Below are 18,309 nucleotides of genomic sequence, written 5' to 3'. Positions count from 1 at the left end.
GCCAGTATCACGCTGTTTTGATGACTGTAGCTTTGTAGCATCATCTGGAGTCTGGAAGGGTTATGCTTCCAGCTTTACTCTTTTTCCTCAGGATTGCTTTGACAATTCTGGGTCTTTTGTGGTTCCATATGAATTTTAGGGTTATTTGTTCTAGTTCTTTGAGAAATGTCATGGGTAATTTGACAGGGATTGCATTAAATCTGTGGATTGCTTTGGGTCATGTGGCCATTTGAACTGTGTTAGTTCTTCCAGTCCAAGGGCATGGGATCGCTTTGCATTTCTTTCAGTCATCTTCAGTTTCCTTTTTAAATGTTTATAGTTTCCAGCAATGTAAGTCTTTCACTTCCTTGGTCAGGGTTATTCCTAAGTGTTTTATTTTGGGGTTTACCTTTTTAAAAGTGTTTGTTTGTTTGTTAAACATTCCTTTTCTGTTATGACTTTTTGGGGCTTCCCAGGTAGCTTAAAGAATCCACCTGCAGGAGACTCAGGAGACTTGGGTTTGATCCATGAGTCGGGAAGATCCCCTGGAGAAGGAAATGGCAACCCACTCCAGTATTCTTGCCAGGACACATTCTGTGGACAGAGGAGCCTGGCGGGCTTCAGTCCAGGGGCTCACAAAGAGTCCAGCACAGCTGAGTGACTGAGCACACGTTTTAAAAGGTGTTTGTTTGTTTTTCCATTTCCTTTCTGATATTTCATTGTTGGTATAAAGAAATGCAATTGATTTATGTATTTAATCTTGTATCCTGTTACCCTGCTCAGTTTATCAGTTCTAGTAGGTTTTGTGTGAAGTATTTAGGGTTTTCTATATGTATTACCATCTGCATGTAATGATAGTTGTGCCTTTTTCTTCCAATCTGGATACCTTTTATTTCTTTTTCTTGCCTAATTTCTGTGGCTAGGACTGTGTTGAATAGAAGAGGTGAGAGTGAGCATCCTTGTGTTATTCCAGAATTAGTGGGAAGGCTTTCAGCTCTTTACCATTGGATATTATATTGGCTGTGGATTTGTCATCAATTCATCATCTTGAGATATGTGTCCTTTATACATAGGGGCTGTGTTCTTGAGTTGGGTCCTAGGATCATGTTTTGCTTATACCTCTGACCTACAGTTCCATTTATTCAGCATTTTTAACTTTTTGTGAGCTAACTTAAGTATCCAAATATCTATTTAAAGAAGTACTTGGGCAGAATTCATAGAACACTGTGCAGTCAGCTTTACCAGTTAAATAAGAAAGTCTTGAAGGAGAGGGAATGGACCATTGAGACTCAGAGACTGATAAAATTACCCTCCTTATTTTCTTGCTCATTGCGCGTGTGTGTCTACAGGCAGTTTCTTGCGGAGAGCCGCTGCCCTTGGTCCCCCTTGCCCCCCGCTCCCACCTGGGGATCAGGTGCTTCTGCACTCAGCCCCGTAGAGTGGGTGTCGTGGGTCTGTGTCCTTCTCTGCAGCAGAAGACAGCAGCGCAGAGTGTCCTGTACTGTTCTCTGAAGTCTACCTAACGATAATGTTGAAAGCTGTTATTTGGAACTTTAAATAGCACCGTATAGATGCTCAGGGCTAGTGGGGGGTGTGGAATTGAGAATGGGGGATAAAGGATAAAAGACGTACCAGAAGTAAGCATTGGCAAGGAGCAGCCATGCTTAGAGGGTGCGTGTTGGCACCTCTGTCAGTGGAGGAGTTGAGTCCTGGCAGCTGGAAGTGGGGCTGGGGGACAGGGAGAGAGGACACCACTTGTCTTCCTCGCCTCCGCTGCCACGCTCTCTTGGTGAGCTCTCAGGGTGCTCACTGCTCTGCTGCTTGCATAGAGTGCTTGTCTTACTCTGTAGCCATGTCCTAGAAGATTGGAAGCCTGTGGGATCGCCTCCTTTGTCTTGATATCCCCACAGCACTTGTCCCTGATACGTGGTAGATGCTTAATAAGGGTCAGTTCAGTTCTGTTCAGTCGCTCAGTCATGTCCGACTCTTTGCGACCCCGTGAATCGCAGCACGCCAGGCCTCCCTGCCCATCACTATCTCCCGGAGTTCACTCAGACTCACGTCCGTCGAGTCAGTGATGCCATCCACCCATCTCATCCTCTGTCGTCCCCTTCTCCTCCTGCCCCCAATCTCTCCCAGCATCAGAGTCTTTTCCAGTGAGTCAACTCTTCGCATGAGGTGGCCAAAGTACTGGAGCTTCAGCTTTAGCATCATTCCTTCCAAAGAACACCCAGGACTGATCTCCTTCAGAATGGACTGGTTGGATCTCCTTGCAGTCCAAGGGACTCTCAAGAGTCTTATCTACCACCACAGTTCAAAAGCATCAATTCTTCGGCACTCAGCTTTCTTCACAGTCCAGCTCTCACATCCATACATGACCACAGGAAAAACCATAGCCTTGACTAGACAGACCTTAGTCGGCAAAGTAATGTCTCTGCTTTTGAATATACTATCTAGGTTGGTCATAACTTACCTTCCAAGGAGTAAGCGTCTTTTAATCTCATGGCTGCAGTCACCATCTACAGTGATTTTGGAGCCCCCAAAAATAAAGTCTGACACTGTTTCTACTGATTCCCCATCTATTTGCCATGAAGTGATGGGACCAGATGCCATGATCTTCGTTTTCTGAATGTTGAGCTTTAAGCCAACTTTTTCACTCTCCTCTTTACTTTCATCAAGAGGCTTTTTAGTTCCTCTTCACTTTCTGCCATGAGGGTGGTGTCATCTGCATATCTGAGGTTATTGATATTTCTCCCGGCAATCTTGATTCCAGCTTGTGTTTCTTCCAGTCCAGCGTTTCTCATGATGTACTATGCATATAAGTTAAATAAGCAGGGTGACAGTATACAGCCTTGATGTACTCATTTTCCTATTTGGAACCAGTCTATTCTTCCCTGTCCAGTTCTAAATGTTGCTTCCTGACCTGGATACAGATTTCTCAAGAGGCAGGTTAGGTGGTCTGGTATTCCCATCTCTTTCAGAATTTTCCACAGTTTATTGTGATCCACACAGTCAAAGGCTTTGACATAGTCAATAAAGCAGAAATAGATGTTTTTCTGGAACTCTCTTGCCTTTTTCCATGATCCAGCGGATGTTGGCAATTTGATCTCTGGTTCCTCTGCCTTTTCTAAAACCAGCGTGAACATCAGGGAGTTCACAGTTCACGTATTGCTGAAGCCTGGCTTGGAGAATTTTGAGCATTACTTTACTAGCATGTGAGATGAGTGCAATTGTGCGATAGTTTGAGCGTTCTTTTGCATTGCCTTTGTTTGAAATTGGAATGAAAACTGACCTTTTCCAGTCCTGTGGCCACTGCTGGGTTTTCCAAACTTGCTGGCATGTTGAGTGCAGCACTTTCACAGCATCATCTTTCAGGATTTGAAACAGCTCAACTGGAATTCCATGGTTAGTTGAACAAATGCAGTTGAGAAGATGGAAGTAAGGAACAATGCCAGGCTAACAGGACTATATTGGAATTAACGGTCCTATTCGGAAGCGGTGGGGTCTGTGAGGGCTGGTGACTGGGTTCAGGGGGTGCAAGGTGCTCAGGGTTGGCGGGAGGAGAGTGGGACAAAAGGCAGAGGACCTGTGAGGCGTATGAGGATGCAGCCAGGCCTGGAGAGAAGGGGTGGAGCCAGAGGGCACCTGGAAAGACTGGAGAGGGCATGGGAGTGCTGTGCTCTGAGACAGAGCCTGGAGCGCGTGATCAGCCCCTGACAAGGCCCAACCTACGCCGGCCAGGTCTCCTTCAGCTGCGAGCAGCAGAAATCCAAGTTAAACCAGCTTAAACGTAAGGAGGAACTCATTGGTTCCTGTAAGTGAGAAGTCCAGGGGGATGGCTGGTCTCAGGCATAACCTAGATCCGGGGACTCAAGTGGTGTTCTCAAGAATGTATATATGTTCCGTGGCTCTTTCTCACTGGCTCCACCGTCAGGCACACCCTCAGATTAGCTGACTCTGGGCCGCATCAGACTTGTGTCCTACCGAAAGAGCTGCATATGTCCAGGGACTGACTCACGGACTGCAGCTGTGTTGCTTAGCCGCAGTTGAGCTAGTCCTGATTCAGGCAAGGCCACAGGAAAGGAGAAGGGGAAGACAGCCCTGGAGGGGAAATGGGTGTGTGTTCCTGGAAGTGGAGAGTATAAACTAGGCAAGCAGAATCGGCAGGAGAGCACTCCAGGGGTGCAGACCCTGGTCTCAGTCACCTTCAGGAGCAGAGGGGTCACGTACGTGGTGCTGTGTCCGTGAGTCACTCTTCTTTATGTTTTTCAGCATCTCCATGATACGGTAAAGAGGAATCTCGACAGTGCCACTTCCCCTCAGAATGGTGATCAGCAGAATGGCTACGGAGATTTCTTTCCTGGGCACAAGAAGACGCGCCGAGAGGCCTCTCTCGGAGCCGCCGTCTCTTCCAACGGCCTGCCCCCGGCTTCCCCGCTTGGCCAGCCGGACAAGCCTGGCCCTGAAGCCCTGCAGGCCACTGGGAAGCACGCACTGGGGCTGGACTCCATCAGCAAGAAGTGTCTGGCAGACTCTAGCCTCCACCTGAACGGAGGCAGCAACACTAGTGAGTCATTTCCCCTGAGCCTGAATAAAGAACTGAAACAGGAGCCCATGGATGACCTGCCTTGCATGATCGCAGGGGCCGGAGGCTCCATCTCTCAAGGCAACCTCATGCCTGACCTCAACCTCAATGAGCAGGAGTGGAAGGAGCTCATTGAGGAGCTGAACAGGTCAGTGCCTGATGAAGACATGAAGGATCTGTTCAATGAGGACTTTGAAGAGAAGAAGGACCCAGAGTCTTCTGGTTCTGCCACACAGACCCCCTTGGCACAGGAGATTAATATTAAGACAGAATTCTCTCCAGCGGCCTTTGAACAGGAACAGTTAGGCTCTCCACAAGTGAGGGCTGGGTCTGCAGGACAGACCTTTATGGGGCCTTCATCTGGCCCTGTGACCACAGATTCACCCAGCCTCGGGGGCTCCCAGCCCCTCTTCCACACCGCTGGTCAGCCTGGGGTGGACAGCCCCAGTCCCAGCCTGATGCCGGCATCAGCCCAGGCCCAGAATGCACAGAGAGCCCTCTCCAGTGTGGTGCTGCCTAGCCAGGGCCCAGGCGGAGGCTCAGAGCTGTCCTCTGCCCACCAACTCCAGCAGATCGCTGCCAAGCAGAAGCGTGAGCAGATGCTCCAGAACCCGCAGCAGGCTGCCCCAGCACCCGCTCCAGGCCAGATGTCCACGTGGCAGCAGACAGGCCCCGCCCATAGTCCCTTAAACGCCCCTTACCCCGTGGAAAAGCCGGCGAGCCCTCCTGGTTACAAGCCAGACTTCACCACTTCCAAACTGCTCATGATGCCCAGTGTCAACAAGAGCTCCCCTCGACCTGGAGGCCCCTACCTCCAGCCCAGCCACGTGAGCCTGCTGAGCCACCAGCCGCCAAGTAACTTGAATCAGAACCCCGTGGCTAGCCAAGGCTCGGTGTTGGACTATGGCAACACCAAGCCCCTTTCTCACTACAAAGCAGACTGTGGACAAGGCGGCCCTGGGGCTGGCCAGAGCAAGCCGGCCCTGATGGCTTATCTTCCCCAGCAGCTGCCTCATCTTAGCAGTGAGCAGAGCTCCTTATTTCTGATAAAACCAAAGCCAGGAAATATGCCCTTCCGATCACTGGTCGCACCTAGCCAGGTGAGCATGGGTCTTTGCTCCGATACTCTGCATTCACGTCCACCCACTGAGTGGTTTTTCAGGTCCCAGATAGTTGGGGAACAAAGGGAGTAAGTGAACAGCTACTTTTTGACTTCCAACTCCCTTGGGAATGAAAATCGACCAAGCAAACCAGGATTGATTCTCAGTAGAATAGGATAGAACCGTTGCACTTGGTCTGGTGTCTCTGTCATGCCACACAACTTAAATCGTTCGTGGCCGTGTTTTGAAGGTAAAGATCATGTTTAATGTCCTTAGAGGCTCTGCTTTTTTAAACAAACTTTCAGATATGTATGTTCAAAATGCCCTAAGTTTTAGTAAGCTTATAGCATTTAGGTGAATGCTGCTTCCTAACAGGTCTCAAGTCCATGGTTATTTACTTAAGGCTGTCAAGCCTGGCAGAATCACTGGGTCTGAAGGGTGGAGGATGGTCGAGAACCGTTTTATCATGATCATTGTTTGCATTTCTACTCACATTCACGTTCTAAAGTGTCCCCCACCCCCGGAAGAGTAAACAAACAGCATTCCCAGCCTTCCTCAGAGCTAGCGCTGGCTTCTCTCCACCGCAGTACGTCCTGGACTGCCCTGCCACACCTTCCACACAGATGGATCCGCTGACGCTTAGCGGACAGTAGTGTGACTTTATACCAGTTGTATGACAGTTGTTTTGTCATGGTGCAGTGAGGTATCTCCTTCCCTTTACTACTGTAAGTAAAAGGCTGCAGTGAATGTACCCTTGTGTATTTGTAACACACTAATATTTTAAAACATTCATCATATTTCCTGTACAGATATTGCTAGATAAATTAAAACTATTTCCAAAAATAAAATAGATAAATAAACTCATCAGTGGCCACAGGACTGGAAAACGTCAGTTTTCATTCCAATCCCAAAGAAACGCAGTGCCAAAGAATGTTCAAACTACTGCACAAATGCACTCATCTCAGACACTAGCAAAGTAATGCTCAAAATTCTCCAAGGCAGGCTTCAACAGTACATGAACCAAGAACTTGCAGATGTTCAAGCTGGATTTACAGAAAGCAGAGGAACCAGAGATCAAATTGCCAACATCCATTGGATCATCAAAAAAGCAGGAGAGTTCCAGAAAAACATCTACTTCTGCTTTATTGACTTACGCCAAAGCCTTTGACTGTGTGGATCACAACAAACTGTGGGAGATTCTTCAAGAGACGGGAATACCAGACTACCTTATCTGCCGCCTGAGAAATCTTTATGCAGGTCAAGAAGCAACAGTTAGAACTGGACATGGAACAACAGAGTAGTTCCAAATAGGGAAAGGAGTATGTCAAGGTTGTATATTGTCACCCTGCTTATTTAACTTATATGCAGAGTACATCATGAGAAATACCAGGCTGGAGGAAGCACAAGCTGGAATCAAGATTGCTGGGAGAAATATCAATAACCTCAGATACGCGGATGACACAAACCTTATGGCAGAAAGTGAAAAAGAACTAAAGAACCTCTTGATGAGAGTTAAAGAATTGGCTTAAAACTCAACATTCAGAAAACTAAGATCATGGCATCTGGTCCCATCACTTCATGGCAAATAGATGAGAAAACAGTGGAAATAGTGACAGACTTTTTTTGGAGCTCCACAATCACTGCAGATGGTTATTGCAGCCATGAAATTAAAAGACACTTGCCCCTTGGAAGGAAAGCTATGACCAACCTAGACAGCATATTAAAACGCAGAGACTTACTTTGCAAACAAAGGTCTGAAAGCTATGGTTTTTCCAGTAGTCATGCACAGATGTGAGAGTTGGACTATAAAGAAAGCTGAGTGCCGAAGAATTGATTCTTTTGAACTGTGGTGTTGGAGAAGACTCTTGGTGTTGGAAGAGTCCCTTGGACTGCAAGAGATCAAATCAGTCAATCCTAAAAGAAATCAGGCCTGAATATTCGTTGGAAGAACTGATGCTGAAGCTGAAACTCCAATACTTTGGCCACCTGATGTGAAGAACTGATTCATTGGAAAAGACCCTGGTGCTGGGAAGGATTGAAAGCAGGAGGAGAAGGGGACGACAGAGGCTGAGATGGCTGGATGGCATCACTGACTCGGTGGACATGAGTTTGAGCAAGCTTTGGGAGTTCGTGATGAATAAGGAAGCCTGGCGTGCTGCAGTCCATGGGGTTGCAAAGAGTTGGACACGACTGAGCTACTGAACTGAACATTTTAAAAATAGAAAAACTCTATGCTAGTAATAGCTGAGGAAATTGACATGTTTCAGATCATAGTAACGATGTGTAAATGGGCACAGTGCTTTCAGAAAGTAATTTGACATTATATAGTTTTCATAAGCCATAAAAATGTTTGTAAACGTTGACACATTATACCTCTGCAAGAAATAATACAAAAAGAGAGAAAGAATGTTATGTACGAGATATTCATTGCATGGCTATTTCTGATAGCCAAAAACTGAAAGCAGTGTAAGCATCTCTCAGTAGAAGAACGTATGTGTGATGTTCCTCCTTCTGCTCATTTCAGCCAGTATATTGCCACATGGACAGAGGAGCCTGGTGGGCTGCAGTCCATGGAGCTGCAAGAGCTGGACACAGCTCAGTGACTAAACAAGAGCAGCGCATCTGACGGAAGCCAAGCAGTCTGTCCCAGGAAAACGCTGTACATAGGTGGACAAACTGTATAATTTTTCTTGGTTCAGGGACAGCCCTGCCACCAGGGGCCCAAGGTTTGCACACTCAGGGTAGCCTCTTCATCAACCAGTGTCCCTCAGAAACTTCTTCTCTGGGGGCCTATCTGTGCCCATGTATTCCAGTAAGGGAGCATTTACGAGCTACAGTTGCTTTTGGAACTGGGTATGCAGGTATACACGTTTAAGCCACTGGTGAATTGTAGGAAACAATGCTAACACTTAGCTACTAACTGTTCATTGCCGTGCCTGGACACTTGGGTGTTAGTGCTTTTGGTCTCCAGCCTCTTGCCTTGCTGGGAGGGCTCTGGAGTCATGTGCCAAAAGAGCAGAGGCTTCAAAGAGAACCTGGAGCCAGGCTTTCAGTAAACAGAGCTCGTCCGCCCTGATCAGGCCTCCTAGTCCTCAGTGTGTCCCACCTGACTTGAGGCCCCCTTGTCTCTGTTGACAGGACCAGAACCCTCCCAATGTCCCTGTACCGACGCAGGCTGCCAGTGTGGGGACTCAGCCATCTGCTGTTTCCGTGGCCAGCACTCACAGTAGCTCCTCCTATATCAGTAACCAGCAGCAGGCAGCTATAATGAAGCAGCATCAGTTGCTTTTGGACCAACAGAAGCAGAGGGAGCAGCAACAAAAACATTTGCAGCAACAGCAGTTTTTGCAAAGGCAACAGCACCTTCTGGCAGAACAGGTAAAGAGAAAGGCGGGAGAACACTCTACCCCCACCCCTTCCCGTGTTTGCCTGCCTCCCAGGTCACTGCAGTGGCTGCAGGCTTCCATATGCATGTATGTGGATTTGTGATTGTTTATATGTCTGGTTTTAGATTACTCTGGGAAACAGGAGTGGGCTATTTCTCAGGCAGTGGCAGCCTGTGTCCGGGCAGCTTTATGTCACTTAGTGGGGATTAATGAAGGTGGAATCTCAGTGTATTAGAACCAGTTTTCCAGCAGCTTCCAGAAGAGTTTGCTATAAGGCAGAACATAGAGTAGGGAAATGAAGACATGCTTGAGGCCCTGGGATTTGAGAATTAGGACTGACAACCCCCTCCTCGCCCTGCAGTTTGTTTGCCCCCTTGGTGATCAGATTGTACTGCTGCTGCTGCGGCTAAGTCCCTTCAGTCGTGTCCGACTCTGCGACCCCATAGACGGCAGCCCACCAGGCTCCCCCGTCCCTGGGATTCTCCAGGCAAGAACACCATGTCCTTCTCCAGTGCATGAAAGTGAAAAGTGAAAGTGAAGTCACTTAGTCGAGTCCGACTCTTCGTGACCCCATGGACTGCAGCCCACCAGGCTCCTCCGTCCATGGGATTTTCCAGGTTACAGGAATTCTCAGGACTTTAAATTACATCCTAAGACAGAAGAGAACTAGTTACCTAGGGGATAAAGTTGATTGAGGACGACTTTAAAACCGACAGTACTGCCGCAGTTTCACCATGTATTAAATAACAGCTTTGGGGGATATAATTCACGTGACATACAGTTCACCCATTTAAAGTATATAATTCAAATGGTTTTCAGTTTAGTCGGAGTTACACACCATCACCATAACCAGTTTTAGAACATTACCTAAAAGAAACCCTGTACCCATTAAAAGTTATTCGTTCATCTTCCTAAGCCTAGGCAACCACTGATCTACTTTTTATCCCTATAGATTTGCCTGTTTGGGACATTTCACATAAAGCATTTGGGATTCAGCCATCCTGTCTCGTGTATCAGAACTCCGTTCCTTTCTGTGGCTCCTTAGGTCTGACCCATCATTCTGTGTCACACTGTTTACTAAGAATCCCCCAAATGAGACTGTGAACATTATCTCCACAGGAGTCCCTCTGAGTAACAAACTTGGACAGTTTACTTTTCTCTGATCGTTTTGTTTTTGTTTTATGGGGGTCTTGTTTTCTGTTGACCTTGGCATTTTCTAGGAGAAGCAGCAGTTTCAGCGCCATCTGACCCGCCCGCCACCCCAGTATCAAGACCCAACACAGAGCACCTTCCCACAACAGGTTGGACAGTTCACAGGTGAGCAGTGTTTGAGACGATGGTGTGGGGCGGGGGAAGGCAGGCATCGATCAGACGTTCCCCTCATGCTGACTTTCTGCTGTCTGCTCAGCTTTGCATTATAGCTGCTAAATGGACTTACATGCTTCTGTAGCTTCAGTCTGTGTAAGGAGCCTGGCTCTCTGGGTGACCTGTAGGTCAGCCAGAGGAGGAGGACAGAAGCAGGCTGCTTTGGCTGGGTCCCTGGCTATATAGTCGTTTAAGGCAAAATTGTTTCCAGTTGAAAGATATCTTATCCATAGGAAGTAGCTTCTGTAATTCTTAAGAAAGTTCTTTGCGTCTACTGTTATGTGTCTCTGTAAAAAATGATCCTGTCCTATTTTCCAGATAAGGAGAAACTTAATGTGCTTGTGGCCTGTTGCTTCTTTTCTTCTCTCTGTCTACTCATGTTGGTGTCAGCAGCAGAAGGTTGATCTGGTGGGGGCAGGAAGCGTTCTGAGGTCTCAGCTGTCATGTCTCAGATGCGTGAGAGAGCCTGACCAGCATTGTGCAGGCTGTTGCTCTAGAAATACTGAGAGAGTTCAGCTGATAGATGCAGAAAAGTCCAGGCCATACTTGCTTTCCTAGCTCTTGGACTATCTTCAAAACCTGTGCTTTCCTCGGTTAGTGACTCTTGCTATAACATGTCCTGGTGGTGGTGCCCACAGCCGTGCTTCCAGAGGAGGCTGCGTGGGTTTTACGTTATGCTGACAGGGGACTGAAGTCTGTGGGCAGCTCAGAAGCTGAGCCTTGGCCAGCTTTCCTGCCTTTATCCCATTTACTGTTGCTGTGTGTTGTCAGTGGGAAAGAAGTGGGTTATTTCAGCATTTCTCTCTTTTTCAACTCAGTCTTTAGTTAGGTGTTAATGGAAAGCAGAAGAGGAGAAACAAGGCGTACTCAGCTATGGCCAACTCCTGAACAGCCCCTCGCCTGCGTGCACAAAACAGTGTCTTTGTTAGTGCTGTCACCACGCATCCAGTGCTTGAGACAGTCCCACACGGCAGGGTCCCCGAGGACAGGCCCCTGCCTCCCCAGCGCAGCCTGCGCCGCAGAGCAGGCGCTCGGTGCACGCCTTCTGATCGCCTCCCTTCCGCACCCTGCGGTACCACACCGTGTGGGCCCTCATCCGAGTGATCCTGTCAGTCCCCGGCCAGCGAGGCCTGAGCCAGCCACAGTCCAGTTACCCTGCGGCTCTACAGCCCTGTCCCCGTGTGGGGGCTGCAGCCCCTCTGGATCTGGCCAGGACCATCTCTCCGTTTACCCCAGACGCTCTCCCCACATCCTGGCCACAGAGTTTGCCCCTTCCTCTGTGCCTTTTCTTCCTTTAATGTACCTGTCTTAATCTCCTTATCGCTCCAGACCGGCCTCCATTCCATGCTGTGGGGAGCCTTTGGCCCCCAGGGCTCTCTTCTCTAAGGTTCCAGTGATCGTGCGTGTCTGGTGGGGTGTCAGAACACTGCCCTTGCCTTGCGCGCCCGCGGGGTGGCCGTTGCTGCGTGGGTCTTAGCTGTGTCTCCTAGTGGAGGTGAAGCAGCGCTGGCCTGGCTGACAGCACTCTCTCTCTCTTCTAGGGCCCTCTTCTGCCATGCCTGGCGTGAACAGCTTGGGTCCATCTAGCTCCAGCTGTCCCCGAGTGTTCCCTCAGGCTGGGAATCTGATGCCAATGGGCCCTGGACACACTTCGGTTTCTTCTCTCCCCTCAAACTCAGGCCAGCAGGACCGGGGTGTGGCTCAGTTCACTGGCTCCCAAAGCATGCCCCAGAGCAGCCTCTACGGCATGACTTCCGGCATAACCCAGATGGTTGCCCAGCCTCCACCACAGGCCACCAACGGACATGCCCACATTCCGCGGCAGACCAGCGTGGGCCAGAACACCTCGGTTTCAGCTGCCTATGGACAGAACTCGCTGGGGAACTCTGGTCTCTCCCAGCAGCACAGTAAGGGGACCCTGAACTCGGGTTTAACTAAGCCACAGGTCCCAAGGGTATCAGCAGCCATGGGAGGCCAGAATTCCACCTGGCAACATCAGGGAATGCCAAACCTGAGCGGCCAGCCCCCAGGAAACAGCACCGTAAGCCCGTTCACTGCAGCCTCCAGTTTCCACCTGCAGCAGGCCCACCTGAAAATGTCCAGCCCGCAGTTCTCTCAGGCGATGCCCAGCAGACCCATGGCCCCCATGAGCTCAGCAGCTGTGGCAGGGTCCATGCTGCCCACTGTGAACGCACAGCAGAGGACCAGTGCCCCTGCCCCAGCACCTCCCCAGGGAGCCCCACAGCAGGGCTTGTCGGGCCTGAGCCCGGCAGGGCCAGAGCTGGGGGCCTTCAGCCAGAGCCCTGCCCCAGCCATGGGCGGCCGGCCAGGCCTGCACTGTGCCCAGGCCTACCCCGTGCGGACCGCAGGCCAGGAGCTGCCCTTCGCCTACAGCGGGCAGCCGGGCAGTGGCGGGTTGGCCAGCATGGCTGGGGACGCCGACCTGATCGACTCCCTGCTGAAGAACAGGACTTCGGAGGAGTGGATGAGTGATCTGGACGACCTCCTTGGGCCTCAGTAGCAGGAGGATTTGTGGTGTTTTCAGTGTTCACACAGCCTGTATTTTTGTTCTCAGATTCAAGAAAGAGTAACTACTTTGGACCAAAAGCCCACAGCCCAGGGAGCCGGGCAGGCGGAGCTGAGGCCTGGTCCTCCCGGGGCCGGGGGCCCACGGCTCCCAGCCAGCAGTTGGTATGTCGGGCTGGCCCGCCCCCATCTGCTGGTGTCACTGTATGGGGTTGGCACAGCACGACAGGGTTCTACAGGTGGTTTTTTAATCCAGAAGACCAAAAAGCCAACAGTAAAACCCCACGACGCCAGGTTTATAAAAATCTGTGCTATCATTTTGATCTAATCCAAGATTTCTCCACTTGGCCCAATGTTGGGACAGATTTTTGTTGAAACTTTATAGTGGAACTATTTGCAATTTGTAGCATAGAAAAGATTTTTTAAAGGTTTTAAGGTTTTAAAACAGATTAGGGTAGGTGGTTAAAATCTATAAGTGGCATTGGAAACTTAGGGTTTCCTTTTGATTAAGAGCCTTTTTTATTCCTGCTGTTTGTCAGCTTTCAGGACAAAGAGAGGCTCACTGGAAAATTGCATGTGCCAAAAAGGAACAGGATGCCGTGAGAAGCAGAGCTAGTGGCAGAGATGCGGTCGTTACTGCAGCCCCGCGTTCTCCCAGAATGCTGTTCTTCCACGTTGGCATTTAGGAGGACCTGGGCTGAGGAGTCCCTTCCTCCCGTGTTTTCAGAGCAGGACCCCAGGCTAAAGGCTGTAATACAAACTGGGGCTCCTGTGTCTCTCTTGTTGTGACTCCCCACCATTTGCAGTTTCTCTGGAGACTCGTATTTACTGTATCAGGAAGGTGATCATTGTTGAGTTCTGCACAGGTGTCTTTTCTTTCACCCTGTCTTCATTTCCCATAACCGTTCTTTCTGCCTTCCGTTCTTTATTTCTCCAGCCCAAGTGGAAAACCTCCTTATGGCACTAATTTACTAGATTGGAGAGGAAAAGAGTCGTTAGAACTCCCCAGGAAACCCTAGCATTGTAAGGAGGCGGGTATCCCCTCCCCAGAAAGCAGAGGTTCAGGGGAAGGAGGAAAGAGGACCCAGGCCAGAGGAGGGGCCCCACTCCGTTCTGCTACTGCTGCCACTGCCTCTTCAGACGACTTGCACTTTTTAGAGAGAATTGCTTTGTAACACTAACACATCCTTTCTAAAAATTCAAGTGGATTTCTCTTTTAAGGTCTATGACTGTTTAGGTCTTGACTAAGCTAAGAGTCCACGTAGTAGTATTACCTGTGGGCCGTTGTGGAAAGTGAAGACGGAGAGAGCACTTCAGTATAGCAGAAGCAGTAAGCACAGGGGGAAACTCTTTCAGATGGAGTACTGGAGGGAAAGCAGTACACTGAAGAGAGTGGCTTATATGCAGTGATCTCTGGCGGAATCACAACCCCATTTTTAGTTCCCGGAGTTTCAAAATGGATAATTCAAGGAGTATCATATGTAAAAAATTGAGCCAAGAAAAATGCTCACACAACCAGCTTGAGTGGCTTTGAGGGGATGGAGGGTTGTGCACACGTCGGTAGTTACTTTGCACCAGCAGTGCCTTTCATGGGGGTGCTTGGACCCTCAGGTCTTCTCTAGTAGCCATTTGCCGCCGTGAGTGGCGTTCGGGCCATTTCCCTATTATCACCCTCCCAGCCCTCCCCGGAGGCTGGATATAGCTCAGAGAAAGGGATGCGTCATAAAGCCAGTGGAGACGCCGCCCTCCGAGTGAGCTCCCCAGTCTGAAGGGGAAGAGGGTGACTTCAGTGGGTTGTTTTTTTTTTTTTTTTTACCAAAAATAGCGGCTGGAGGCTGGTGGTGGGTCCCTGTTCCTCTCCCGGTCTCCCTCTGGCTGCCGCTCACCTCTGTCCTCGGCACTCACACCTCTGCCCCGCCTTGTGGGGAGGGCTGCCCCTGCCTTAGTCCTGGGGCCGCCCAGACGGATGGCAGGCTTCTCACCTGCTGCTTGTCAGAGCAATAAATGTGATGCTTGGGGGCCCCCCGGGGAGCTGCCAGTGGCTTTATTTATGAATCTGGTTTTTAGGTAGTCAGGGAAGGAGACAACTCCACTTCAGTGCAAACCCCCATCTTCCAGGAGCCATGACTCAAAAGGGTGCTCGGACTTTTGTTATACACATTTGCTTTGTGTAAATAAATGTTTACAATTTTATATTAAAGATGGAGTAAGCGTTAGAGCTTCTGACTGTATATTTTTTACTTTTATAGATTTAAAAACTATGATCCTTTATAATATGTGTTTTGGGGGGCTATAAGTTTTATGACAAACAGTTGGTATTGTTAACTTTTTACTGTCATCAAAGTACATACAAATTCTATTAATTCCCTTATTCTTTTACTTCCTTAACTCTGGTATACACCAAAAAGAAGTCTTTCCTTTCCTGTTTTATCACTATAAAATAATAAAAGTATTTTGCTAGTATGGAAACTGCCCATGTATTTTACTTCCCGTGGCCGTGCCAGCGAGGCAGGCGGCGGACCAGTGCACAGCTGCTTTGTTCGGTAGTTTTGTGATTTAGCTGCTTTTTTAATGGACATTGGTGGGGGGGGGCGTTGGGCTTGGTTTCCCTCAGAGTGACTTTTACATTTGATAGATAGATAGAAATGATAGATAGGAAATTAGCACTGACTTTGCCTAGGGCCGCCGGCCTCTCCCCTCTGGCTCATCCACGTCCTCTGTCTAATGTGAGGAAAGTTGGACCAGGTAAGTCAGGGACGCTACAGGTCCTCGGCAGTTCAGATGTTCTACTTAAAACCCTTAGGTGTATTGTCAGCGCAGCTCTCCGGGTCTTGTTTCGTTTCCTTTTTCATGTGAGAAATGCGTGTGCTCTGGCACGTCCGCCCCTCACTCCTGCCGATGTCACGCTGCCGAGGGCCTCAAATGGAGACGCGCCGGGAGCCTGGAAAGCGCGTCTGCTCAGGGACTTCTCACCTCGGGCACAGGCTGGAAGAGGGTCAGGCCTGGAGAAGCGGCAGCTCTCAGAAGAGCAGGAGAGAGCGGCCTTCAGGGAGGAAGCCCGCCACGTGATGGAACGAAAAGGTTTGGTTACTCTGATGGAGCCCCGAGTGTAGGGCGCAGGGAAGGGAAGAACACCAGACTCAAACAGTCTTGGCTGAGAAGACACAGAATGCGTGTTGGGGGGCGGGGGTCGCTCTCCCTAGCGCTCAGAGAAGTCCCAAGTGGTAAAAGGGAGGCGGTTGTGCTGGTCAGAGGCAGGCTGCGGTACAGCGCTCTCTGTGGAAAGAGGTTTTGAAAAAGGCAGTAAGCTCCTTTAAAATACTCATGTCATCTGTCCACCCCAGCAATTCCAACTCTGAGAAGCCATCCTTGAAAATAAATCCAGGTGCAGAAAAAGTTGATAACAGTGGTGTTCCTGATAGTTATTCATAACCGCAGAAAACTAGGAGAATCAGATAGAGTTGTCAGAAGGGGTTAGTTAAGTAAGTTGCCATACTCCCACTTGATGAGATATTGTGTATATATATATATATATATATATATTTTTTTTTTAATATTAAGGTTTTTAAAATTTTTGATTGGAGGATAATTGGCTTGCAGTGTTGGTCTCTGCTGTAAAGCGGCGTGAATCCACTGTGCTGCTGCTGCTGCTTAGTCACTAAATTGTGTCCAACTCTGCAGCCCCGTGGACTGTGGCCTACCAGTCCATGGGGTTTTCCAAGCAAGAATACCACAGTTGCATTTCTTTCTCCAGGGGATCTTTCCAGACCAGGGATCAGAGCCGTGTCTCCTGCTTGGCAGGCAGATTCCTAACCACTGAGCCCCCGGGAAAGCCCCAGACCAGCCCTAAGTATACATATGTTCCCTCCCTCTTGAGCCTCCCTGCCGCCCTCATCCCACCCCACCCTGAGTCATCGCAGAGGGCCAGGCTGACTTCCCTGTGCGGAACAGCTGCTCCCGCTATTTGGGAAGGTTTTGAACATAGTAACTTCTAGTGTTGGATTTATCAAGCTTCTGGGGTGCAAACAGACAAACTGGCTAATAAAACCTGAAAATTCCCTGCCCGCAGTCTGCTTTTTAGGTTACTAGGTAACTCCCAGAATCAAAGGAAATGTTGAACAAGCTAGTCCTCAGGAGTGCCAAGGGTCAGGCAGTTCTGGTCTCTGCTGCTCAGCCATCTTCCCATGTATGACGAGAGTCACAAGGCAGGCTTAGGCGGAGGCAGGCTCGCTCACCTGCTGTGAGCATGTGCTGTGACCTGGCCAGGCATTGTGTCAGGAGCAGGGAACGCAGCAGCAGTGCAGGAGAACAGGGCCTTGTTGCAGGTCTTCTAGCAGCATGTGGAAGGGGTGTCATAAACGGGTGACTGGTTTCAAAATGATAAAGTGTCAGGAAGGGACTGAAGCAGTGATAAGATCTTGCTGGGGCTACCGGGAGGGAGCGGGCTGGGGGAGGCCTGAGGGACATGAGATAGACTAACGGGCCGGGTGCCCACGGGAGCCAGTGAGAGATCTGGGGAAGTGCACTTCATAGCCACGTGGAATGGGAGAGAAAGTTCCCCAGAGCTGCCGTGCTACGGCGTTCCCGTCGTGTCCAACTCTGCAACCCCATGGACTGTGTCCCTCTAGGCTCCTCTGTCCATGGGATTCTCCAGGCAGGAATCCTGGAGTGGGTTGCCATGCCCTCCTCCAGGGAATCTTCCCAACCCAGGGATCAAACGTATGTCTCTTATGTCTCCTGCATCGGCAGGCGGGTCCTTTACCTCCAGTGCCACTTGGGAAGCCACTCCCCAGAGGAGGAGGATGCTGATAACAGGAAGGAAGGAGTGCCGAGAGAGCAAAATGAACAGATGCCTAAAAAATGCTCAGTTAAAAACTCCCTCTCCAGGTGCCCCCAGCGTTGCAGCGTCCGGAGGCCTGTGCTACTCTGGGGTCTTTGCCAGTCCAGCCAAGGAGATGCTGAAGTTACGACAGGGTGCTGTGCTCATCCCTGGGGTTAGACTTCTGCCATCATTTGCGTGTTTATCAGTCAGCCTTAAGGCCAGTCAGCTGATGAGGGCATGGAAGTGGCAGTGTAGCTGTAAAGCTGTTAAAAGATGCAAAATGATGATTGTCTGTGAGCTTGCTCCAAGACTAATCAACTAAAAGCTCCGGGCCCCCCAGGACTGACGCAGGGATGGTGGGTGATGTTCTAGAAACAGATCTGCACATGGGATCAATATGCCCTGCTGGACATTTCCCTTTTGGTCTTCAAGCTGATGGCGCATCTGCCGGTTTTCAGATGATTTGCCCTCTAAATGGTTGCAGTAAGCAGGGCTGCAAACCCTAGTTGATACATGCAGACCATTTCATGAAACTTGGGGGGAAAA

The 18,309-nt window shown here is 49.6% G+C and overlaps 1 protein-coding gene across 1 annotated transcript in view; it reads left to right on the top strand.

Moving 5' to 3' along the window:
- Window positions 1-15,410, top strand: part of MAML1 (mastermind like transcriptional coactivator 1) — a 60,082-nt gene extending 44,672 nt beyond the window's left edge. Inside the window, exons 2-5 of the mRNA XM_012179064.4 lie at window positions 4,252-5,664; window positions 8,803-9,042; window positions 10,271-10,367; window positions 11,957-15,410. Coding sequence (XP_012034454.3) covers window positions 4,252-5,664; window positions 8,803-9,042; window positions 10,271-10,367; window positions 11,957-12,936 — 2,730 coding nt within the window. The 3' untranslated portion in view covers window positions 12,937-15,410. The remainder of the gene's footprint in view (window positions 1-4,251; window positions 5,665-8,802; window positions 9,043-10,270; window positions 10,368-11,956) is intronic.
- Window positions 15,411-18,309: the final 2,899 nt, after the last annotated feature.

This window comes from Ovis aries, chromosome 5 (assembly GCF_016772045.2).
Source record: "Ovis aries strain OAR_USU_Benz2616 breed Rambouillet chromosome 5, ARS-UI_Ramb_v3.0, whole genome shotgun sequence".
Classification (NCBI taxonomy): domain Eukaryota; kingdom Metazoa; phylum Chordata; class Mammalia; order Artiodactyla; family Bovidae; genus Ovis; species Ovis aries.
This window is presented reverse-complemented; position numbering and strand designations above follow the sequence as displayed.